Source organism: Phocoena phocoena, chromosome 4 (assembly GCF_963924675.1).
Source record: "Phocoena phocoena chromosome 4, mPhoPho1.1, whole genome shotgun sequence".
Classification (NCBI taxonomy): domain Eukaryota; kingdom Metazoa; phylum Chordata; class Mammalia; order Artiodactyla; family Phocoenidae; genus Phocoena; species Phocoena phocoena.
Genome location: NC_089222.1, coordinates 86,343,826 through 86,369,274, shown reverse-complemented (window position 1 = coordinate 86,369,274; position 25,449 = coordinate 86,343,826). Strand labels below are relative to the sequence as shown.

General features: G+C 39.2%; 1 protein-coding gene across 6 annotated transcripts in view; it reads left to right on the top strand.

The window, feature by feature from the left end:
* SIDT1 (SID1 transmembrane family member 1) overlaps positions 1 to 25,449 on the top strand; it is an 84,327-nt gene that overhangs the window by 20,029 nt on the left and 38,849 nt on the right. For 3 of the 6 annotated variants that reach the window (XM_065876958.1, XM_065876957.1, XM_065876956.1), the window contains exons 2-9: positions 3,657 to 3,778; positions 4,783 to 4,953; positions 14,474 to 14,519; positions 17,781 to 17,882; positions 18,496 to 18,579; positions 20,218 to 20,305; positions 22,691 to 22,762; positions 23,181 to 23,274. In XM_065876958.1, the coding sequence (XP_065733030.1) occupies positions 3,657 to 3,778; positions 4,783 to 4,953; positions 14,474 to 14,519; positions 17,781 to 17,882; positions 18,496 to 18,579; positions 20,218 to 20,305; positions 22,691 to 22,762; positions 23,181 to 23,274 (779 nt within the window). Of the gene's footprint in view, positions 1 to 3,656; positions 3,779 to 4,782; positions 4,954 to 14,473; positions 14,520 to 17,780; positions 17,884 to 18,495; positions 18,580 to 20,154; positions 20,306 to 22,690; positions 22,763 to 23,180; positions 23,275 to 25,449 lie in introns of those variants that run through there. The other 3 variants (XM_065876959.1, XM_065876960.1, XM_065876961.1) reach the window with 3 other exon arrangements.

The window sequence follows — 25,449 nt, the reverse complement described above, 5'->3', positions numbered from 1 at the left end:
TGTAGAAAAAGCTAACTTCTATTTTCTTCTACTCACCCAGTACTTCTGACATTAGACTTATGGATCTTCAACACATTAAGCAATTTTATGTGGGTGGGTGTCCTACAATTCAATCCAGTTCTGACACTGTCTACCTGATGTTTGCATCACATCTCATAGGTTCAGGCTCAGTCCCACAAGACTGCCTACCTCCCACTTCAGATGCTGATCACAAGTTACCTATGCTCTGACCAAACAGCTATAAATCAGAGGTTCCCAAGTCCCCCTCCTCAGGTTTGATTAATTTGCTAGAGCAGCTCACAGAACTCAGGAATACAGTTTATTTACTAGATGACTATAGTATTGTAGTAGGATATAACTATAAAAGGATATAACTTAGGATGAGCAATATAGAAGAGGTGCATAGGGTAAAGTCCAAAAGTGTTCTGAGCACGGAAGCTTCTATCCCCATGGAGTTGGGTTGCTCCATCCTCCTGGTATATGTATGCATTCACCAACCTGGAAGTTCTCCAAACCTTGTATTTTAGGAATTTTTATGGAGGCTTCATCATTTGGGCATGATCAATTATTAACTCAATTTCCAGCCCCCTCCACTTCCTGGAGGATGGAGGTAGAACTGAAAGTTCCAATCTTCTAATCATGGCTAGGTCTTTTGGGTGACCAGCTGCCATACTGAAGTTATCCAGGAGCCCACCAAGAGTCTCTTCGTTAGAACAAAAGGGACTCCTGTCACCCAGAAAATTCCAAAGGATTTAGGAGTTCTGTCAGGAGTCAGGAGTAAGACCAAATATTAGAACAAAATATGCCACTAGTGCTCTTATCACTTAGAAAAATACAAGGGTTTTAGGAGCTCTGTTCCAGGGACTGGGGGCAAAGGCCATATATATTTCTATTATTTCACAGTGGTATTAATATGCTGTATAGAGGTAATCAGAGGCCACACGTCCCCCCAAAAGAGGGACACCCACTTATTTGATGGGATGGGGACATATCAGGGAAAACATCCCCAAAAAAGGACTTTAGGGATGAGAAGGATACTGAAAGGCCAATCACTGGGGACAGAGCCCTTTTGAGAAACAGCAAGTAATTGGCCATGTGAGGGATTGGCAGGCAAAGAAACTAGAGAAGAAGGCAATAATCAAGAAAAGCCCAGAGCAATTCAGATCAGTGGAGAAAAGATGGACTTGTTAATAGGTGGTGCTGGGACAACTGGAGAGCCATATTAAAAAAAAAAAGATAAAATCAAAATCATTCTTCATACCATATGTTAGTATTAATCATGAAGGGATAGGGATTTAAGTATTAAACATATGATACTAGAAGTATAAAGTACTAGAAGAAAATACAGGCCTCAGTAACCTGGAGTGGTGAAAACTTTCTTGACTAATTCCAAATCCAAGGAAAAGATGGAGAAATGTATTTACTTGAATCTACTCAAGCCTCTAGCTGTAACTGCCAGTTTACAGGAAACACAGGGGATAAAGGAACCTGTTCAATGAGACCACAGGGTGCAGTCAGCAAAACCTAGTATGTGGGTGTTTCAGGTTTGTACTGCTGCTTTGTGAGCTGCTTTCTTTCACAAATAAATGCCCAAAGGCAGGGGCGGGGCGGTTACCTTTAGATTAAAAGAGATTCAAAACACATATCCACCAAATGCAATATGTGGATCTTGTTTGTACTCAAAATTTAAAAGCTGAAAAAAGCACAATTTTTTCAACAAATGAAGAAATTCAAACACTGTGTGGATATTGGGTGATTTTAAAGAACTATTATTAATTTTACTGAGTATGATAATGGTAATGTGTTATGTTAGAAAGAAGAGGCCTTGTCCCTTAGAGGTACAGATTGAAATATTTACAGATGAAAAGGTATGATCTTTGGTATTTACTTTACAATAATCCAAAAATGATGTGTGTGGAAAATGGAAGGTGTAAATGAAAGACAATGGTACAATTTTTAATAATTATTAAAGCTGGATGAGTACATGAGCATTCATTATTCTATTCTATATTGTCATAAAAGTACTATTCCCGTTCCTTTGGAGGAAAATCTGGAAGTTCCCAGAGCCACTGAAGGCCTTTTCAGCAGGAGAATACCAAGATGAAAGTGGCATCTGAGGGAGTATAGCCCTGGGGATAAGAAGACTAGATAAGGTGCTGTCAGGGAGGGTCACAGTGATAAAGGACTGGATGAGGATTGTCATTGGTGGGGGAGGGGAGGATCTGGGTGTGAACATTGTGTAGAACTTGATGACCTACTGATGGAGAACGCTACAGAAGTAGGAATCAAGGATGACTCCGGCTCAGAATAATGGCTGTGAGGTGAGGCCATTCAATAAGCAAGGAAATTCAGAAGAAATGAAAGTTAGGGGCGAAGGAAGTGACAGGTGCCACTTCAGACAGGTTGAGTTTGAGATGCCTGTGGAACATCCAGAGCTTGGGGAAGAGGTCTGCACTAGAGACAGGGTGTTGGCAATGATCAGCTGCAGCATAATTTCCATGGAAACATGTAGAGCACAGGCACAAGAAAACGCTCCCTTTGTGAGCAAGCACTTCCTATCTAATTATAAATTACTCTTGGACGGTTTTAACATTAAAAAACTAAGTGTCTTAATCAAGAATGATATAAGATATCCAAATAGTAATAATCTCTGATTCCCATGCTATTCTGCTGCCTCTCAGTTTCCATTTTGAACATGTCATAGATCTTCAGGGTTTCACTGCAAGCCTTTCTTGCTTCAATTCTTTCCCCTAATAAGGTGTTTTCAAGAGAACACTAGGGCTTAAATTCATTAGGGGAAAAAAAATCGCATACAAAAGACCAACTTTTTCTTACTTTGTTTTTTTTCTATTGCCTACAGTATTACATATATATAAAAAAAAAACTGAAGGGAAACACCAAAACCATCTAGATCCAGGGGCACAATTCAATTTCCTGTCTTTTAAACAGCCATGATAGTGTTCAATCCTTGGGGTGACACATGTATTCAAAAGAAGCCACGGATCTGCTGATATCAAAAAGAATTTAGTGTTGGGGATTGATCTATGCCTTGGAGCAGGGCAAAGAGAAGACTCTTCAGCCCCTATAGTATTTGTTGCTGAGGGAGCATCAGGCCATCTGCTAGACTTTAACACAATGTGGCAATAACATTTTGGTCTGAAGCACAGAATGATTTTCCAAACCAAAATTAAAGTTTGTTGGCAACTGAGGCACTTGTAGGTATTTTTTTTAAGATATTTAGCGTTTATATTCAGATAAGAAGAGAAGCACAACAGCCTCTTTCTTTTTCTGTTTGGGCTTATTCTCCTAATCTTGTGTTGACCGCCCAATTCAAACTCCTCAGCCTGCCATTTGAAGCCTCCATAATTTGGCTTCACCCAAGACAACTTAAATCAAAATTCTGAGGGTTGGACCCAGGCATCAGTTTTTTTTTTAATCTCCCCTGGTGATTTCATTGTGCAATCAGTGTTGAAACTGAGTATGGTTACAATATGAATGAGGAGAAGACAGCTGGGATATTTGGAGTATCTATGGTCAGCAGCAAACGTATGAATTAAAGTTTTTCAGAGCTTCAGATGGCAGCTATGATGTAACATGTCTGTGCGTGTGCGTGCGTGTGTGATTTGCATTTCCTCTCTCTCTGCCCTGGCTCGCAGGTGAACGCCGTGCGGGTGTACGTGAACAGCTCCTCCGAGAACCTCGACTACCCGGTCCTGGTCGTGGTTCGCCAGCAGAAAGAGGTGCTGTCCTGGCAGGTTCCTCTGCTCTTCCAAGGACTGTAAGTGGATCTTTCCCCGACAGCTTCATTACATTTGTTTTCTTTCAATGTGCTAGACCTTAATTGCCCTTTTCCCTAGCGAAAGGAGAAATCAGACATGCAGAATGTTGACATATTATGTATGCTAAATGCAAACAGTCGTCGTGGTGCCTGCATTGACCGTTCAGCTCTGTTCAGTTTCTCTCCTCTTTGAGGTTCTGATAAGCACTCTGTCTAGATTTGTAGCACCCAGAAGAACGTTTAACATTTTAGTTCTACCCAGAATGTTCTGTCACTCTTGGTTGGTTAGTGGGTCATCCACCAAGGTCAGGGCTAGGTCCCACCATCAACTTCAATGAGTGACACCTCTCCCCATTCTTCATAATGTCCACCGAGTGTACTTTCTTTATCCCATAATATTTATTGAGCACTCAAATGATAGATGCTGGGGATACAGTGGTGGAAGACAACAGTGAAATTCCCACCTTGTGGAATCTATATTTTTGCTGTATAAGGCACTAGAGCAGTAACAAGAACAAACCAGAAAGCATGCAGATATGGGCACATAGTACAATGTTAAATCACTTTTGGAGGTTAATACACGTGAGGATTGAAATACTGACTCTAATGCCCTGACTTGGACTCTGGGGCTTTCTTTATGTTCATTTCGCAAAAGCTTGAAGATTGGAAAAATGGAATCAACTGGTTGTTTTATCAGTTTTTAACAGTTTTCCCTTCAAAATCTGATAACTTTCCTGACTGAATTAGGAGGATGATTTGGTAATGAAGACACCTAAGTGAACTGCTCATCACTCAACAGTCCTCATGTCTGTGTTATAACGTCACACAATGTGTGCCAAACACAGTAGCTCTAAAATTACTATCAGTAGGTCCAGTATGAAATTTTAAATATAAGGACTTGGAAAGAAGTTCAGGGAGAAGTGAAACGAGATGTTCTTTTCCCTGCTTGTTCATTGAGTGTCTTTCTCCTTCTCGCTGGCTTTTCTCTCCGCTGGCTGCTGCAGATACCAGAGGAGCTACAACTACCAGGAAGTGAGCCGCACCTTATGTCCCTCAGAAGCAACCAATGAAACAGGGCCTCTGGAGCAACTGATATTTGTAGATGTCGCATCCATGGCGCCCCTGGGTGCCCAGTACAGACTGCTGGTTACCAAGATCAAGCACTTCCAGCTGCAGTAAGCGGGACTCCTTGCGGCCTTTCTCTGTTCGCTTGTCTGCTCTTCCTGAGCTTGTCTGTGCACGGTCCAGCTTCCTTCCTCCCAGATCAGCACCCCAGGAGGAAATCATCCACTTGGCATATTGTCTTAGCAACTTCTGAACTCTCCTGTACACAGCTGGGCAGCAGGGCCTTAGTCTGTGTAAGGGGGAAGCAGTAGGCGACTGGAGCAGAGCAGAGGGCGGCGCACCTGATAGGTGTATCTGTTCCTGGGCATCTGTGAGGGCCCCCTCCTGTCTGTTGTCCAAGCAAGTGTGACACCCAAGCACTAGTGATGGGTACTTCTGTGTCACTCACCAGTGCCACTCTCCTGAAGGAAGTTTTGGTTTTGTTTTAAGGAAGATCTTCAGCTATTTTTCTTACCCTTATTACTATTCCAGTTTTCTCCTTCTGGTTAGGAATGTATACAGGTTGAAAGTAATATGTTATGTGGCTTTGAGTGAAAACTTATGACTGTTTCCTCCTTCTCCTTGCTCTACCATCCTTTGAAACCAAATCAGTCGGGATACAGCATCTCGAATTGTTTAGATTAGACATGGAGTATAATAAATTCAGTGGAGGGTATTGTCTCTAAGGGATCTATTCTCTCCCAGAGGGTAGTCGCATAAAATATTGCATAAATCTGTGTGAAAATGTAAACAGAAAGGCTAAGATTATTCCTTAATAAGGCCAGAAACTTCAGGGAGTTTCCTGCCCTATCCTACTCTAAGTTCAAGGCTTCTCAAGGGTTCAAACCATTCCCTCCCCTCTCAGTGTTTTAAATAAAATTTTTAAAAATATGTCATTAAATCGGTCACATTAAAATTTTACTTTGTACTCATCAAAAGTTATCATTAAGAGAACAAAAAGACAAGCCATAGACTAGAGAATATGTTTCCAACACTAACAAAGGGCTCATATGCAGAATATATAAAGAACCCCTACAAATCAATAAGAAAACACTGGCAAGCTTTTGGCTGCTGTCTGCAGTATCACCCACCCTTCTGTGGCTCTGGCTTCTTCTGGGCAAGAATCTTGGAGCCTATGGGTCTGAGCACTGCTCAGAGTGGGGGCTGGCACTCAGGTGGGTGCAAGGTTCAGATTCCGCTTCAGTGAAATAAATAGATTCTCTGGGGCAAAAATGAGGAGATCTCAGGAACAGAAACGATATTTGAGACTTTGACCTCTCACTAGAACTTTGGGACAGAGATAGAAGATCTCAGAAGGGGAATCAGTGTTTATATTTACCCAATGAAAATAAATGACATATAAATAGACTCAAATATGCCAAGTAAAAGACGAAGAATATCAAATGGGATTTAGAAAAAAAGAAAACTAAATATATGTTGCTTACAAGAGTACAATCTTTAAAAAGAATGTATAAATGTAAATAAAAGGATAGTAAAAGAAATACCATACTGATACTAAACAAAAGAAAGTTGATGTATTATATCACATTATACAAGATATTCCTTAATGCAAGGAACATTATTAGATATAAAGAGACATTCCATATTTCTAAAATAATTATTTACCAGGAAGACAAATTTAAATTCTAAATTTCTGTGTACCTAGTAATATCATTTCAAAATATACAAAGCAAAACTTGCAGAATGGGAAGAAGTGTACAAATTCACAATCTTTGTGGTAACCTTCTCTATAGCTAATAAAATAACAAACCAAAATTTTTAAATGTATGTACAAGGTTCCCCCACTATGTGAAAGTAGAGTGTTCTTGTGAAACCTTTTATAAGCCAAATGATATTAAGCAATTACCTTAGGACACATCTTGCTAACAGATGCACAGAATAAACTGAGATAAAGCACAGAGGTTCCCAGACATAATTCACAGCTATGGTGGCTTGATGCTGAGATGTTGAGTGTTGCTCCAGGGAAGGCGGTGGCAGTGCCACTCTCACCGCTCAGGGTGCACACTGCAAAACAAACGCTGAACACTGTTTTCGCTTTTCATCTTTTTTCATAAAAGCAAAAATCTTCAGATTTCTTTCAGTTAGTGTAGTTTTTTTTTTTTTGGCATCTTTATCGGAGTATAATTGCTATTCAATGGTTTTTGGCTGCATTGGGTCTTTGTTGCTGCACGTGGGCTTTCTCTAGTTGTGGTGAGCAGGGGCTACTCTTTGTTGAGGTGCATGCAGTAGTTGCAGCACGCAGGCTCAGTAGTTGTGGAGCACGGGCTTAGTTGCTCTGCGGCATGTGGGATCTTCCCTGACCAGGGATCAGACCCATGTCTCCTGCATTGGCAGGCGGATTCTTAACCACTGTGCCACCAGGGAAGTCCAAATTCTGTGTATTTTAAAACATCATCATTCTCTTGATTTCTATAGGTTTGTTATGATCATTAAAATAAATTCTTGAATTAAATGCTTGAAAAAAAAAGTAAAAGAACTGAAAATAAAATTCAAAGAAAGTGGAAGTAAGTACTAAAATAAGAGCCCAAAACAATGAAATAGAGAGCAAATTAACAATGGACAAAATCAACCAAACCACAGGTCAACTATTTAAAACGACCAGCATTCTTTTTATAATTGTCTTCTAAAAAATAAAAAAGACAGGCAAGCCCACTGGAAAAAAAATAGGCAAGAGACTTAAACAGACACTTCACCAAAGAAACTATACAAATGGTCCAAAAACATAACCTCATCAGCTGTCAGAAATGCAAATTAAAACCATAATGAGATTCCACTGCACCTACCAAACTGCTATACTTTGAAAGGACTGACAACGCAGTTCCACTCCTAGTTATATAGTCAACTCCTAGATACATAATTGTGCTATTCATTCGAGGAATATCACACAACAATAAAAACAAACTATTTTTGTACCTAACAATGTGAATAAATCTCACAAACAAAATGTTGAGCAAAAGAAGCCAGACAAAAGGAATACACACTGTTTGATTCCATTTATATAAAGTTTAAAAACAGGCGAAACTATTCTGTAATGTTAGAAGTTAGGACAGTGGTACCGTCAGGGAGGAAAGGAGAAGTACACGGCTATGTTTACTTAGTGAGAATTCTTTCAGATATATACTTATGTCTTGTTATCTATATGTTTGTTACACTTCAATAAAAAGATTAATTTTTAAAAAATAAGAATATTTTAAAATATATACTACTTTTTGGCAGCTTATTTTTCTGATCAGAATGTTCTGCCCTATTATAAAGCTCTCCTTAAATTTTCTAAGGCAGTTTATCCTGAAGTCTGTAGCCAGTGGAGTTGCTGATATGAATCAAATATTTATCTTGGTCCTCTCTACACCCCTTGACGGTGTATACCCATAGATACAGATGGACAGATGGATTAATGAATGGTCAGAAGGATGGTGAAGTAGTTACAGCATTTTTTTTCCAAGTCCCTCCATTAATTTTGGTGTAGAAAAAAGTGATGTGATAATTTCAAGAGCAAAGAGCCAGCCCCCCAAAAAAGGCAGAAAAAGATCAATTATATGAGTCTCTAGGAGGGAGGTTTGAGCATTATAGTATATACATTTTTAAGGTTCTCCAAGTGATTCCAATGTACAGCAGAGTTGAGAACAGCTACCTTTAAGCAATTTCTAAATGCGGTGCTTGTGTTTAATTGTGTTAATAACCAAATTAATTTGTGATATTAAACAGTATGGGAATTCGTACTCATAATTTGAAGGAGGTGGTAGCACTTTACCCGAACAGAGTGCATTTTGAACTTTGGAGAAGCCCTGCATTTACTAACTGGTCTCTGTGTGTTTGACCTGTCGCTGTCACCTGGTAGTAGCGTACTTGAATTCTAGGGCTGGTATCTGTGAGGCTAATTAGACCCTTTGGAGAACTGAATTCTGTGAAACTGAAGCCATAAGGTCACAAATCTGTGAGAGGGTTATTGAATGATACGCATGTGGTGAAACTGCAAGTCTATTCCCTCATATTGTTTTCTGTTTCCGCCTCTCACAATGTGACCTGACCTCAGCAACCAGACATGCAGAGCATTTCAAAATGCACACAGTTACCAGGGGTTTTATGCGAATAAGATAAGCCCGAGAAGAGATGGTAACTAAGATATATGTATCTCTTCCACCCTGGCTCTGGATTGTCCCACACCAGCCTTGCTGGAAACTCAGAAATCCAGAGGACGAGGGTAACAGGCAAGAGCTGAGGACTGTGGGGAGATCTGAACTCAGGTATAGAGAGAAACACTGAAGAACTCAAATTTCCCAACATTGCAGTTTCTGTTGTATGTTTTTCAGTGGCAGACTACAAGCGTTTTTTTTTTTTCTAGAATCATAAATTTTAAGAATAGAAGGAACTTTGGGAATTGAATCCACTCATTTCATTTTTACAGATGAGCAAACTGATGCCCAGAGAGGTTAAGTGATTTGTCCAAACTCACACAGCCAGGAAAGGCCAAAATCAAAATTAGATTCGACTTCTGACTTGCAGTTCTGAGCCGTTCCCACTATACCATGCTATTTTTACTTTCTGTTTAACACCATCCTCCTAATTTTTGTTGCCCTAAATATGTTTCTCAATACCATGAAGCATTTATTTACTTAAATCCAGCTTAAAAAATTAACTTCTGCCTTAAAGCATTACTCCGTGCCGTCTTAACTCTCCCCCACCTGCCTCCACACATGCACATACACCAGCTTTGCCCCTGCTCCTTTTCCCAGACCCCATTGCCGTGGCGCTCAGTGCTGCAGCGTGTGAAGTTGCAGACAGGGAACAGCAGGAGGCTGCAGGAATAGGCAGGCACCTGCTTCTGGGGTGGGAGGAGCCTGCAAGGGCTGTTGGGAATTCTCTGGTGGTCCAGTGAATAGGACTCCATGCTTTCACTGCAGTGGGCCTGGGTTCGATCTCACAAGCCATGTGGCTCGGCCAAAAAAAAAAAGATATCCCCAAGAATGGAAAATGCATGACAGATAGTTTAAAAAGAAAAAGAAAGAAATTTAGACAGTTGTCTATATTGTGATATTTGTATGGATAATGGATTTGAGGGGGACTCGACTGGATGCAGAGAAATTAGAAGGCTGGTGCCGTGGTCAAGATAAATAATGAAATGAACTGAAGAATTTAGAGGTGAAGTTGACAAAACTTGATTGGATATTCAGGGTAAGGGAAGTGGGAGAGTCTAGGATGACCATCTAACCTGTAGATGGTGGTGCCCCTAAGAGAAAATGAGAATTTTGAGGAGGGAAGGAAAAGATAACATGTCACTTTGGGACATGTTGAACTTGAAGTGCAGTGCCTGGCAGAGTGTTGAACTTATACAGCACGATGCTCAAGAGAGAGGGCTGAGCGACAGAGAGGCCACTGAGTAGAAGCTTCAAGAAGGCTGGTCCCTATGGTGCCTGAGGTGGAGTTACAGGAGGTAAGGGGAGAAACAGGCAGTACCCAATCCTTGATCTTTGAGATATTTTTGCTGCATCAGGCAGTTTAGACTTCATCTTTAAGGTTATGGGAGCCACTAAAAGATTTTAAGCAACAGAATATCATCAACAGGTCTGCTTTTTGAGATGACTTTAGTAGCCGTGTAGAAGATGAACTGGAGAGGAGAGGGTAGAGGCACATAGACAAATCAAAAGTTTGAACAGAGAAGAATTAAAAAATTATTAGGACCTGAACATATCATGGTAGCAACAAAGTTGTAAGGGAGAAAAAGAGTCAAGTAATACACATGGGGATAATTCACAAATTCAAAAAATACATGTGGCAGAATCAAAAATATAGTCTTACATGAGTACTTGAAGGCTTCAACCCTCCTCTAGCCTTCTAAGTAGGGATCTTGAGTCTGTTTTGAGAGAGAGTTTTGAGTGCGATAGCTCAGCTACCGTGCTGTGAAAAGTCATAGATTTTTGAGGAAATGGATGAGTAAAGAGGCTTTTAGACCATTTTGCTATATGTCATCCTATGTAATGGCCCTTTGGTATTTTGGGGTAGAGCACAGTGATTTACATTGTTTTTCAGGTTTTTTTTTTTTTTTTTTTCTTATTGGATGCTATACTGAGCAAAGACAGTGCTTCAGGTGGGAGCAGGTGCATCCAGGTTACATTTACACTAATAGAATCAGTAAGACTTGGTGAGCAGTCAGCTGTGGAAGGGATAAAAAGGGAATTCAAGACAACTCCAACAATGATGTCACAAGTCAGCTGAGGCTTATCGACAGACGTGGCAGGTCAGGGTCAGGGAAACGGGAGTACATTCCATTTTGATCATATGGAGTTTGAGATGCTTGAGGGCCAGTGAGAGTGCAGAAGCCCAGCAGAGAAACACTTTTCTGTGACTGGAGCCCAGGAGATAGCCCTGGGCTGGACATGGAAACTTGTGATTCACTACCATTGTTGTGGTTTTTGTGGCAACTGAATATTTATATATATGGATTTTATGGCAATTATAATATATATAATTATACATATATGAATGAAGATGTATGTGGCTAAGGAAAACGAGGAGATCAAGAACAGGACTGTGGGTCACATTCTCATATAAGGGATGGTCTGAGAAATAGGAGCTCTCAGAAGAAGCTGACTCGTCATAGTCAGATGTGTGGAAGAAAACGCAGGAAAGCAGGGGTCACAAGCCCACGGGAGGAAGTTCTAAGACAGAGGAAGGGGCTGTGAGTGTCAACTGTCACAGACAGGTAAAGAAAATTAAGAACTAAGTCACTGGATTTAGCTACAAGGAGGTGACTGCAACCTCAGGGAGATGGTGGAAAAAGAATCCTGATGGCAGTGGAGAGAGGAAAGCATGAATGAGGGATTGGAGCAGAGCACTCTTTGAAGAGGCTGGTTGTGAAGGAGAAGGATATAGAATGACATCAAAGGAGAGAAATTTGGGGAAAAGAGGGCAATTCTGGGGGGTGCTTTTGTTTGTTATTTATTTTGAAAATGGTTGAGACTAGAGTATATTTATAAACTAAGGAGTAGAAAGGTGGATAAAATTTATAGGAGAGTTGGATTTTTGTAGAAGCAACGTCCCAGAGGAGGGAAGAAAAGACAGGATTTAGCACACGCGTGGAGAGTTTATACTTCAGCCAGAGCCTTGAGGTGGAGGGTTACAGATGATGGAGGGTTGGGGAAAGATTTGGGATAAGCAAAGGCAGCTCATGACAGATGGCAGTAAGGAGATAACAGGAAATGATACTCTGAAGTCCATAGTCCAAGTGAATAACCAGTGTGATTTCCTTCGACAAAGTGAGGGTTTTCAACGCTCACTGTGACTTAGTTTTTGTCTCTGCCTGTCTTTCCACTTACCCTTTCTTCCCATCCCCCCTTCCTTTTCCTTCTGTTTTATTATTCTCCTGTAGATACTTCTCCCCCTTCTCTCTCCCTTCCCCATGGGCCCTTTTCTCCCTCTTCTCCTGTCTCCCTTCCCTGCACACCCATCTCTCTTGACTCCTCTGTTCCTTTTCTCTTTCCCTCTCCCTCAAACTAGCCAAAATGAGGAAACAAAATTCGTTTTTGGGTTTTCTTATTTATTGAATAAACCTTTGTTTCCTGTGTTTAATTTTTTCAAATAAGTCGAAAATTGTGTACTTCCTTCTCTAAAACTAAAGGCGTACGTGTGTCTCAATTAGATTTGTTCTGTTGCTTAATGACACCTGTTAAAATAAACCTTCCCCACCTCCACTGAGGCCCATGGGGAAGGAAACAGAACCTTTCATCTGCAACAGGCACCATGTTTATTTTGCATACACTGTTGACTCCATGAGAAAGAGAAGACTTAACTGTGATAGTCTTAAAGAAAATAAAGTGTTTTCAAAGTTTGTATGTGTTGTACTAGTAAAGCAAACATAAAGAACAAGAAAAAAAAAAACCCAGAAAATTCCTATCAATGTCCACACATTCAATGATATAACTGCAATTCAAATGACAGGGGAGAATTGAAACACAAATTGCTGGCCAAAGAAAACTGTTTTCTCCTGGAAATCTTACACTGTCTGTTGCCAGCCAAGAAAATCACTGTCCTCTTTGTTCCCCTGACCTGGAAACAAACAGAACTGAGGGCCCCGTGTTGCCCTGGTAATAGCAGATGACACTCCCCACACGCTGAGAGCCACACACAGCACCGCGGGTCCTGACTCTGGCTGTGGAATCTCAGGAGAACACACACAACTGGATTTGACACTGACTTTGGCTTCTCTAGGTGACTTAAGATCACGAGTTACTAACCATATGTCAGCAGAACCAATCCTTGACTCTGATGATGATTTCTATTGAGAGTGAATATATACAAATTGCATCCATTGCTAAACTCTAAGCCTCATCTGCTGACAGCCTGAATTGTTTGTCATTACCTTTAGAAATAGTGCTCAAATTTTATGACTTCTAAACAACACCTCCAATTATAAACTCCATGCTTAACTGTCCTGACATGCCCTTTCTAAAGGAATCTTTAATACAAATTTTAAACTATTTAATTTTTATAAAAGGAAAACTAGGAGTGGAGAGAAAGACTCCTCAGCATTGGGGGATAAAGCTGGGGAAGGACCCCAGAAGAAGTTCAGGTTCAGGTTCCCAGAAGTGCAGGTCACACTGGACAGTTGGGATCATGACACTCCCCAGACGCAGGCATCGAGAGTGCAGTGGGCATGTGTGAGTGATCCTCACAACTAAAAATGAGGCAAGAACCAGAAAGAACAAAAGCCCCAAACAGCCTTTACATGACTACAGAGAAGAGCAAATTTCTCTTTGTTTTCCAGTCTCTTGAACTGTTCACGTATGTTCCTTCCAACAGCGCCCTGCGCTACAGATGTATGCTTCCTACATGCTCCCCACACTGTCTTTTCCTCAGTGCTGGATCATTTCTGTCTTTCACAGAAGAATGAAAATATCTAATAAAATAATTCACAGCGAATTAATAATTGGAGAGAAAATAACTTCATTATATTCTTTTGGTGGTATGTGCATTTTAAGAAGGGTCTTAGAAGGCAATGCCTAACCCCAAGAGGACACAACCTTGGAGGGAAATGTAGACAACTGGGGGTGCTTGGGGGGCAGGAAGAGTATGCTCCTATCCCTAGAGACCCTCCCATGGTGATTATCTATCCACCACATTTTTTAAAAAGTGATCTTTTGCCATGGATACATCAAAATTTGGAAGTGCTATCTGAATTATGCAAATGAACCTCAAACCTTCTTTTCCTCTCCCTTTCAGACCACTTCTGACACCTAAACCCTGTACTTGATTGTAAAATCTTAAGAGAATCCAAAGACAAATGTGTCTATAAAAGTCAACAAAGTACTTACTTGTATAGGTATGACTTCATGGGTTTACGAAGACATAAAATTGATCAGTTCCCCAATTTGATCATTCTTGAGAGGTGAAACCACCAAGTTCCCATGCAGCACACTTTGTCACTTTTATGGGCCCAGAACTCCTTTCTCAAAGGGTAGGGCTTTCCTTGCATCTAGTTTAAGATTTTGTTTTTTTAATAAACAATTTTTGTTTGCTAACTTATGCTTTTCTTTCACTTTTCCCACTTTCCCCTCTCCCCCTTATATTTCTCAGGACAAATGTTGCCTTTCACTTTACTGCCAGTCCCTCTCAACCCCAGGTAAGTGAAGGGCTTCAAGGTTATCATGATTCTTCCTGTTGGTGTTACCCAAAGAAACCATGGTAACGGGTAGAGTTAGCATGTGATGTTGCCCTTGATCTTTCACAACATGAGCTATATTTGTACTTTTGGAATGTTGTTCATGTAACTGGGATTTTAGACACACCTTTAACCTTATCACTTGAATTGGTGTAAAATGGGAGGCATGAAGTATTTGCAGATGTTCCTTGGCTCAACCTTCATTCGTAAAATTGTGGGCCTACTATGTACCAAGTACAGTGATAGATTGTACTAGGTGCCAGGGATAGAAGGATGAAGAAGAGATAGGTGCAACTTCTGCCTTCACAGACCTTATAATCAGGATGGGGGTGGGGAGACAGAGAATGGAAGACCACCGCTAAACAAATACAAAAATAATCAATTGATCTGAAAGTATAATAAAAATGAGACAGATTTTAATTTCTACAGTGTTATGGGTAAAATTAATTAGTTTCTCCTGTCATTAAGAAAGAACAGGAATGCTGACAAAAATTATTAGAAGAATTAGATATTTGTGCTGTGCTCTCCATTAGGCCATAGTCATAAACAGACTAAATAGATGAAAACTTTGATTGACTTAGGCTGCTTTTCTGGTGACACTTCTAGCTACCTTCCTTTCTCCTCTCATAGCTTCTGAAAGAGTGAAGTTTATGCAATAGCAAGTTTAAAACAGATTTATTTAATGTCCTGATATTTATTATAAGTCTTCTGTAGGCTGTAATGCAACTTTGTCAGAAATGGCCTTGGATATACTGTACTAAAACTGGGATTAACATATTATATGGATAATATTGTAAATCTGTTACAACCACTTGTGAGCTGGTGAATATTTAACAACTGGTTCTTAGAGTGAAAGCCCTGTTTTGTAGCATTTGCCCATTTCTGCAGTGTAAATACCTCCACTCTGGCGGATTTCAAGCTGCCAGCGTGACGTCATTGAACACAGAGTTTGGAATTGATGTGTACAATCGGCTCCCCAGACCTGCAAGAGCCAACTCCAGCACACCTTGAAAAGTTAAATTTCCCGTCAGTGAAAGCCTCCACAGTGCATATATGCTGCCACCCAGTGACAGAAGAGGACTAAGTCCCACGATCCATTGCCCTCAGAGTATTAGCCACTTAATTCATGAAATATTTGAAAGCACTAGTTACTAGGGGCAATGGGAGATATCTATATAGAAAGGGAGGGGAAAACTTGTACCCCAACTGCAGAAAGAGTACAGTCTAATAGTCCTGTCGAAAGCTATAATAAATATGATAGAAATATCATGTTTATTTATTTATAAATATTATTTATTTATCAATTTATTTATAAATATAATATCATTATATTTATTTATAAATAAATATAATAAAAATGTGTGAATGTCGTGATGTACTTTGTAGACTGAAAATCAGTGATGATTATATATTATAGCTTCTTTCTATTTTAAAAAAGTATTAAACACTAAAGCCCAAACAATTTGTATATAAATCACAAACTAGAGTAAAATATACTTAAAACAAACTCATGAAACAAAACGGAAATTCTTTGACATCTCTGAAAGTCTTACTTTACACATAACTGTTCCCATTTCGGCCTATATTTTATATCCTCTTGAACTGTAGGAAAAATTTTCTGTTCCTGTAAGTCCACCCAAACTACTGCACATACTCAGACAACCTGAAGCACCACAGTCTGCCTCTATTCCTGTAGATAGAAGCAGGTTACAGAAACTGGATAGATAATCAGGACACAAGATGGTGATTTTTAGACTAAATTCCAGGCATTGCTTTGGATCCTTGTCACTTGCTTCCTTCTGGTAAAAGTAGATTCTCAAGGCAAGGGGTTTATTTATTTGGGGTTTATGGTAATTTAAAGGTAAAAAACGATTAGTAATACCTTGGTATACAGATAAGCCTTCGGTAGGTGTCTACAGCTTGCGCAAAACCAACTCCTAGAATATACAGGCATATATGTGATGCTCATTACTGCTAATAGTAACCATAATAATGCTTTTGAGTTACAAAGTATGGTTCCCCTAAGAACCATGAACGCCTCTTGGGAATTCCAGGGTATTCACCTTTGGAAGAGCCCTGTATTATATGTATTTGAATCAAGTTCCAAAATAAAAGCACAAAAATGGAGTGGCTTCTTGAGAGTGTTGCCATCTGTTACAAGGCATGAACAGACTTCCAAAAAGCAGCGTTAATGACACTCTTTAATCTTGAGATGATTTTTTTCCCCATCAGAAGGCTTTGGATTGTTGAAAAAGTTATATTTTTATTGCTCTGGTTCTCAGAATAAGGTTAATAAAGAGGATGTGGGAATGCAGAATGAAGTTTTAACGGGTTTTGCTTCTCCTTTAAAGTGATAGATTTACTAAAGCCCTAGGATAGGGGTTTGCTTTGTTTGTTTTCCTCAAAATTTTAATCGTATATTTCATGTCAAGCTTTTCAACCAGTTTCTATATTTATAACTACTGGGCAGAAGTCCCCTTTCTTCATTATTAGCAACATGTTTAAGGCTTAGAGTTAATAAATTTTTCCAGTGGATTGATAATCTAAGTAGGTAAATAGTGTAACTTCTGTCTATTATAAATGTTCCCTTATTCTGATGATATTGGAGAAATACTTCTGCCCAAAATTGTGAACATATTTCAGGAGGCTAGATGCAGGGCTTGGTCTTTGAATCTAAATGTCATCTCACTGTATTCCAGCCAGGAAATAGATTCTTTGGCAAGAAAGTCTAGGGGAAGGGTGGGTCTAGTGCTAATTCTTGCCTGTGGGAATGTGGTTAAGATTCTTGAAGAACAGGCTTATCTGCTTTTCAAGGAGGAGCTTCATATTTCAAAATGACCCCACAGAGGCAAACCTTGTCTCCTGTCACATTTCACATATCTCTAATTCAAAGGGTTGGGGGCATCTTCTTAAGTCAAAATTAGAATGAAGTGTAGCAAAGTTTAGTTGAGAAGGAAAAACCATAAAAAATGATACGGCAATATTGTATGAAATGGCTCCTTTCTCTTGTTCACTGCTGTGTTCCTAGTGCCTGAGCCCTGCACAGAGCATTTGCTCAATATGCAAGAGATGAATGGCTGACTGAATTACTGGAGGTTTACTGAGATTTACATCTGAACTTTCTGCTTAATATTTGAGGAAACCACCTTATTCATGGGAAAATAGCTTGAGTTTTTGACCGTAAACATTAACAAATCCTGTCTTTCTTTTTTTTATTCTTAGTATTTTCTATACAAATTTCCTGAAGATGTGGAGTCAGTTATCATTAAAGTTGTGTCTGAAATGGCTTATCCATGCTCTGTTGTCTCAGTCCAGAATATCATGGTGAGTCTTCATAACCTGTCAACCTTCCAATACGGAGTACTATATTGTCCCAGGATAAATGAGAGAGAAGGGTGACCACCATGTCATCCTCATGCTACATATTCCTGACAAAACTGCTAAATAATAAAAACAGTATCTTGTGCACACAAGTGGGCAGTCTGTGCTTGTAGACATTGATCTGGGGAGATAGAGAGCAGTTGACTCCTCACCAAAATAAGCAAAGGAAGGAAGGGAGGGAGGGAGGATTATGACAGAGAACAAGGAAGACCAACTTGTGGGCTGCACAAGAAAAACAGAAACCTGTTTGCTCTTTTTAAAATTTTTATTGTGTCATTAGGCCCTTTCTGTTTCATAAGGTGTTAAATAAAAAATGGGAAAGGTGTGATACACTTTAAGATGATCTTTTCAGTTCTCTTTGATATAAAATGACCTTGACTTCAGAGGACAAGGCACCAAGTTTTAGGAGGACTATTTCATGACTGTTCTGGGGGAAAACTCTTCATGGTTTCTGGCTCAGTAGGGAACCCCTCCCCTGTGATCCAGGTGGCATGTGTGGTGTGTATACTATGACATTAGTGATGCTTTCCTTTTTTATCCCTCATGCATGTTACAGTGCCCAGTGTATGATCTCGACCACAATGTAGAATTTAATGGTGTCTATCAGTCCATGACCAAGAAAGCTGCCATCACACTACAGGTGAGACATCGCTTCTGTGGTTGTTATTGTCAATGACGGTGCACAGTTTATAATCAGATCACCTACTGGACCAGTCAGGTTACCTGCCGGATTTAGAAAAACCTAAGGGATTACCGCTCACTGTGTGCCTTGAATCTCTTTCCTTTCTGATTGATTTTAAAACAAAGATTGCTATACCTGAAATCAAAGCCTTGGTGATAGTAGACAGTGCTACTCTACCAGGTGCTCCGTTCCCCTTGGGGAATCTTGGGAACCTGTGATGCAGTGGGACATGTGTCTGACAGATTGCTTAGAGAAATAAGGGCAAAAGATTCCAATCTACCCAATGGGGGATGCCGGTTTAGGGTAAAGTTTATCTGATCCGTTTAAAACAACTAAACATATTCTACTAAAACAATATTTTTAATCAACTATCTTTCAATTGAAAAAAAACATATTGTAACCAAAACATAACTTCAACTCTGGACAGAATGGGCAGGTTCAAAGAAATATGAACCACATTGTGCAGAAGTTTGCCCTTTTGGTATGATAATTAAATTATTATTTCAATGGTAATTTTATAGCAAAAATGTACAGACATCATGTCAGCATATTTTCAAAGAGATTCTGTCCCTGGCTTTAGAGCGGTACTTACTTGGAGTACCTGCAATTTGATCTGTTCTCTAGGTAAGGAGATACTGTTTATTGAATAGCAGGCCATGAATGAGGAGAGGTTAATTATAATTTAGGTATCAGACCAAAAAACTTCTATTAGTCAGGCTTTTATTTTTAATGTCTCAGATTCGATATCTCAAATATCTGCCCTTGTTTTTAGTATTTTTTCTTCCTTAGCACATCAGCATTCTGTGGTCCCAAATTTAAAAAGACAAAAGAATAACCATAGTAGGAAACTCAGATTTTACATCATCTGGACACTAAATTAATGAAGTGCAAATCACATCAGTACATTCCTACTTTCAGTATGTTTGGCAACAAGTTATTACTTCTCTTTTGGGCCCATGATTCAGTACTGGGCCATTTTCTCAGTGGGTTAAACATAATATCAGAAATTTGGGGATAATTAAAAAAATCAGAGTTGTATAAATATACTGGACCTTAAAGATTATCTTGTCAACCATGCTTCATTCATGGATAAGAAACTGGGACACAGAGAAGCCCACTTAGAGAAAGTCAAAGCCAGGACTGTAACCCAGGTCTCCTGACTTGAGTCTTTGCTTCCCTAACGTAAATTGTTTATTTAACCGCTGACCGGTTTATCATTAAATTTTAAAATAATAAAAACTTAATATAGTGAAGCTAAAACTGTCCTAAAAAATAAAGTTTATTCAAGAATTTAATATACAAGTATGAATTATTAAACATAGACTGTTGACATATATTTTATACGGGGTCTACTACAATTCTAAGCACTCAAGTGGGCACCGGACAGATTGAAATCAGAACACTCTATTTACATAATTTCTTGGATATAACAATTATTTTATTATGGATAACCTGGAGTAGATCATGGGAATGTGAGTCCTTTCTAAGGAGCTAGGGAGCAGAGGTGAACTTTACTTTTCTTCTCTTTCCTCTTTCTTTTTGCCCCCACCATTATATGGACTTTCTCCCTTCTCCCTATCTTTATGTCTTGTGCAGAAGAAGGATTTTCCAGGTGAGCAGTTCTATGTGGTGTTTGTGATAAAGCCTGAAGATTATGCCTGTGGAGGATCTTTCTTCATCCAGGGTAAGGAACAGTGAGGAGTATTTGTCTACTTAGAAAAACCTAACAGAATGCAATGGAAAGGAAGCCAAAAGCTCATTTTGGCCCCGTCTGGCCCCTTCCAACCATCTCTAGTTCCCACTAAGTGAGGGTCATCAGCAGTGGCTTGGCAAGGCAGTCTGAGACATACGTGAGAAAAAAATAAAGGGAAGAAAGTAATAAATCTCAAGATACTATTGATACTACAAAATGCCATTTAGTGCCTGAATCTTTTCAAAGTCTTGTACTCCCTCAGTTGACCCAGTTGGCCCAGTTCACTCAGTGGGCCCTTTACTCAACAAATATTTACTACCGTGAAGTAATGATCTTATACAGCAGATCGAGGTCCATTTTCATAGATCATTTTGGTAGCGAGCAGTAATGGAGCCACTTATGTTTATCAGTAGTCATCATTTCCCCAAGGAAAATTCAGACTTCTCAGTTCCCATTGCCAAAATTGTACCTTTCAAGACAGTAAGTGAGCAAAGTAGGGCAACTTATCCCAATGGCAGGGGTTATGTCAGCTCTTAGGCATAGTACAAGTGGTTATGGGCAACTACCCACTACCTACCATGGGAAAGGAATAGGCTGTTGATTGAAAACACAGACCCCCCAGCAGCTGATAGGCCATATGTGATCAACACGAAAAGTGTTTACTGTTGAGTGTAACATCGTTCCCTCAGTATTTAGGTGAATTTTCTTCTAATATATTCTTTAATCTCTTAATTACATAGCTCTAGAGTTTTGCCAACATCCAATGTTCTCGGTAAACTATAAGTCCTTTGATGACCATATAAGAAAAAAACAAATTCTCACTGCCTAGAAAAATGCAAACCAACAGTGCAAGAGTGTTCCCCTTTCTCCATACCCTCTCCAGCATTTATTGCTTGTAGATTTTTTGATGATGGCCATCCTGACCAATGTGAGGTGATAGCTCATTGTAGTTTTGATTTGCATTTCTCTAATGATTAATGATGTTGAGCATTCTTTCATGTGTCTGTTGGCAATCTGTATATCTTCTTTGGGGAAATGTCTTTTTAGGTCTTCTGCCCATTTTTGGATTGGGTTGTTTGTTTTTTTGATATTGAGCTGCATGAGCTGCTTGTATATTTTGGAGATTAATCCTTTGTCAGTTGCTTCGTTTGTAAATATTTTCTCCCATTCTGAGTGTTGTCTTTTTGTCTTGTTTATGGTTTCCTTTGCTGTGCAAAAACTTTTAAGTTTCATTAGGTGGGAATGTAAATTGATACAGCCACTATGCAGAACAGTATGGAGGTTCCTTAAAAAACTAAAAATAGAACTACCATACAACCCAGCAATCCCACTACTGGGCATATACCCTGAGAAAACCATAATTCAAAAAGAGACATGTACCACAATGTTCATTGCAGCACTATTTACAATAGCCAGGACATGGAAGCAACCTAAGTGTCCCTCAACAGATGAATGGATAAAGAAGATGCAGCATACATATACAGTGGAATATTACTCAGCCATAAAAAGGAACAAAATTGAGCTATTTGTAGTGAGGTGGATGGACCTAGAGTCTGCCATACAAAGTAAGTCAGAAAGAGAAAAACAAATACCGTATGCTAACATATATACGTGGAATCTAAAAAAAACCAAAACAATGGTTCTGATGAACCTAGGGGCAGGACAGGAATAAAGACACAGACATAGAGAATGGACTTGAGGACATGGGGAGGGGGAAGGGTAAGCTGGGACGAAGTGAGAGAGTAGCATTGACATATATATACTACCAAATGTAAAATAGATAGCTAGTCGGAAGCAGCTCCATAGCACAGGGAGATCAGCTCCATAGCACAGGGAGATCAGCTCGGTGCTTTGTGACCACCTAGAGGGGTGGGATAGGGAGGGTAGAAGGGAGGCGCAAGAGGGAGGAGATATAGGGACATATGTATACGTATAGCTGATTCACTTTGTTATACAGCAGAAACTAACACAACATTGTAAAGCAATTATACTCCAATAAAGATGTTTTAAAAAAAAAGAAAAAGAAAAATGCAAACCAAAAATGTAGTAGCTCTCTATTTTTGCAGCTGTTTTCTTCAGATGTCTGTGGCATATTGAGCCATATGGTATCAGGAGAAGGGTCAAGCCTTCTTCATTCAAGAAAGGAGGCTGCATTCTCATTTGACTCACTTAGTGCTACCAAAATGCACCCAAACAAAGGCCAAGTTGAAAGTTTTAACCAAAGAGAGTATTAGACAGTTTGAAGGTTTTCACGTAGTTCTTGCTAAAAGGAAATTCAGCAACCAGAGTTAATTCTGGACAGTTTTTAAACAGCTGTTCAGATCAGAGACCAGGAACATAGTATCTGATCCACTGTGCTTTGTTCTTTTTTACCAGAAAAGGAGAACCAGACCTGGAATCTACAACGTGCAAAGAACCTTAAAGTGACCATTGTTCCTTCCATCAAAGGTCAGTCTTGTTACTGAGATTCAGTGGAGAGATTCCTATGTCAGGAAGGCAGTCATGTCATTCAATGCTAATGTCATCCTTCCAGAGAAACATCGTAAGAAAACTAATGTTTACCTTAGAGATAGAAGAGAGAATCAAAGCATTTTGCTAAATCCTTTGCAGAAAGAAAGGGAAGTCAACTATGAAGTTGTATACAGGAAGTCCCTCCCCAGCTTCCCTGAGGAAGTCATCACTGTGAAAGGCAGCCATTTATGGACGATGTCTGGGTGACCTCCAATAGCTTTGCTGCTTTGAGTGGAATTATCTTAGGATTTAAGAATGAGTGTGATGCAGATGGGCCCATGAAGCTGTCCTGTCCCAAACATGGTCCTCTCTTCTCTTGAGGACATCCTGACCAAGGCTGTTTCTCTTCCCTCAGGATCTGTTTATGTGAAATCCATTCTCCTCAGTTTCCTCATCTTCTTCTCCTTCTACTTGGGATGCCTGTTTGTTGCATTTGTTCATTATATCAGGTATGTCAAGAGTTTCAAGAAATGTCAACCCCCTTCACCTGTCTCTGCTTAGTGATTAGCACATTAGATTTTAGAGCCACATTAACTGGATTCGAATCTACCTTAGCCACAAACTGTGTGATCTTGGGCAAGTTACTTAAACTTTCTATGCTTAAGTTTCTTCATCTGTAAAATGAGATAATAATTTACCTCATAGACCAGTATAACTGCAGTGTTTACATCAATGTCCTGCACAGAGTAAGTGCTGATAGTGTTAGCTATTTTCATAGTTAATGAAACTTCAACAGAAAGATAGCTTGGGTAATTTTTAGACCAGAAAATACTTAATGTAGATCCTATGGAATGTAAGAAATGAGTTCTACCTAACATGGAGATTTAGAAACAGCTTTAAACATTCCATCAAAAAGTACAATTAATGCCTAAAATAAATATTGAGGTATAATAAGTAGCAGGAGTAATAAATATGCTTTGACACTACATTACCAGGTGCTTTCTTACTGTTGTAGCATCAATTTTACAGTAAAATGTTCCTCGAGAGAAAAAAAGGAGATAATCATGCTGTAATTTGGAAATTTCCCTTCCCAAGAGTTTGGAGCCCCCAGTGAAAAGAGCACCAGTCTTTCCTTGTATCTCAGAGCAGGCCTGAACCTTGAGAATTCCATAGCTTGTCGTGGTCTCTGTAAAACAACTACAAAGGAATGGCAGGAGGTATAACAAACAAATGTTCTCTCTCCTCTTGAGAATGTAAAGAAAACAAAGCCAGGATAGAGTTTTCAGATTAATGGGCAAGATTAGTCTCATCTGGAGAAAAACCTCAAGGCTACCACAATGATACAACTATCTCAGTGATACAGGCCTACCTCTGACTCATAACTCCTTTCTGTGACTTTTATGAAGCTTTGCAATTGAGAAACTGACTTCAAAAACCCACTGGCCACATCTGGGACAATTTGAGAACCAAAACAATTAAGGAGAATAGTGAATTATAAACCATTGAGAAAAATAGAAATTCATGAATCCATATCAGTAAGGGAAGAAAGGAAGGGAGAAAAGGAGGGAGGAAGGAAGGAAGGAAAGAAAGACCAAAATTCTTACAGATATACATTTAATAAACTCAACAAAATTACTAAAATAGATACACATTAGGGACAGGACCCATTAGCAAATACTGACCTAGAAGGGAGGACTCTTGCCTACAGCAGAACACCAAACACTGACTGGTAAATAAGAAGAGGGTGCTGGAATTGGAAAATCATCATTTTGCATAGATCAGGTTAAGAATCATCAATGAATACTAAAACTAGCAGGAAAATCTGATGAGGATCAACATATTTGCATGGCCTTAAGTGTATCCCCACAAATCGCTTAGTAATTGTAAGGGGAAAAGTAGTAACTATACAGTGGAGAAATTAGACTATTGACAGGGTGATAAAAATATGACCAAGGGAAAGTTGGACACTCTGTGTCTCCAGATGTGATGCCCTGAGAAGGAAATAGCATCACTTATGCAGTATTCCAGCCAGAAATGCACATTTTTAATATAATCCTGAGGAAAAAATTAGACAAACTCAAAATGATGAACATGCTATTAAAATGTATCACGAAAGACAAAAAATAGCTATGGAAATGTTCCAGATTGAGGGAGACTAAATATATGTGACCACTAAGGACAATATTTGATCTCAGACTGGTTCTTTTACTAGAAGAAAAATATGCTATAAAGGACATTATTGGGTCAATTGACAAAACTGTAAAACAGACAGCAGATTAGATAAGATTATCATATCGATGTTAAACATGCTGAAGTTGACAACTACACTGTGGTTATGGAAGAGAGTATCTTTATTCTTTGGAAATATTTAGGCACAAAAGTTCATGACATATGCAACTTACTTTCAAGTGGTTCAGAAAAAATTTTTTACGTATACATGTATATGAAAACACACATATGCACCCAGAGACAGAATGAGAAAGCAAAGGGGGTAATACGCTAACAATAAGTGAATCTAGGTAATGATACATGAGTATTCTATATTCTATTCTTATTCTTACAGCTTCTCTATAAATGTGAAATTATTTTCAAATAAAAAATTAAAAACAAAATCTCCAGTCTACAGGCAGATATTATACCTGGAAAGTATACATACATTAACTGGTTATCAGCTCATTAATTTA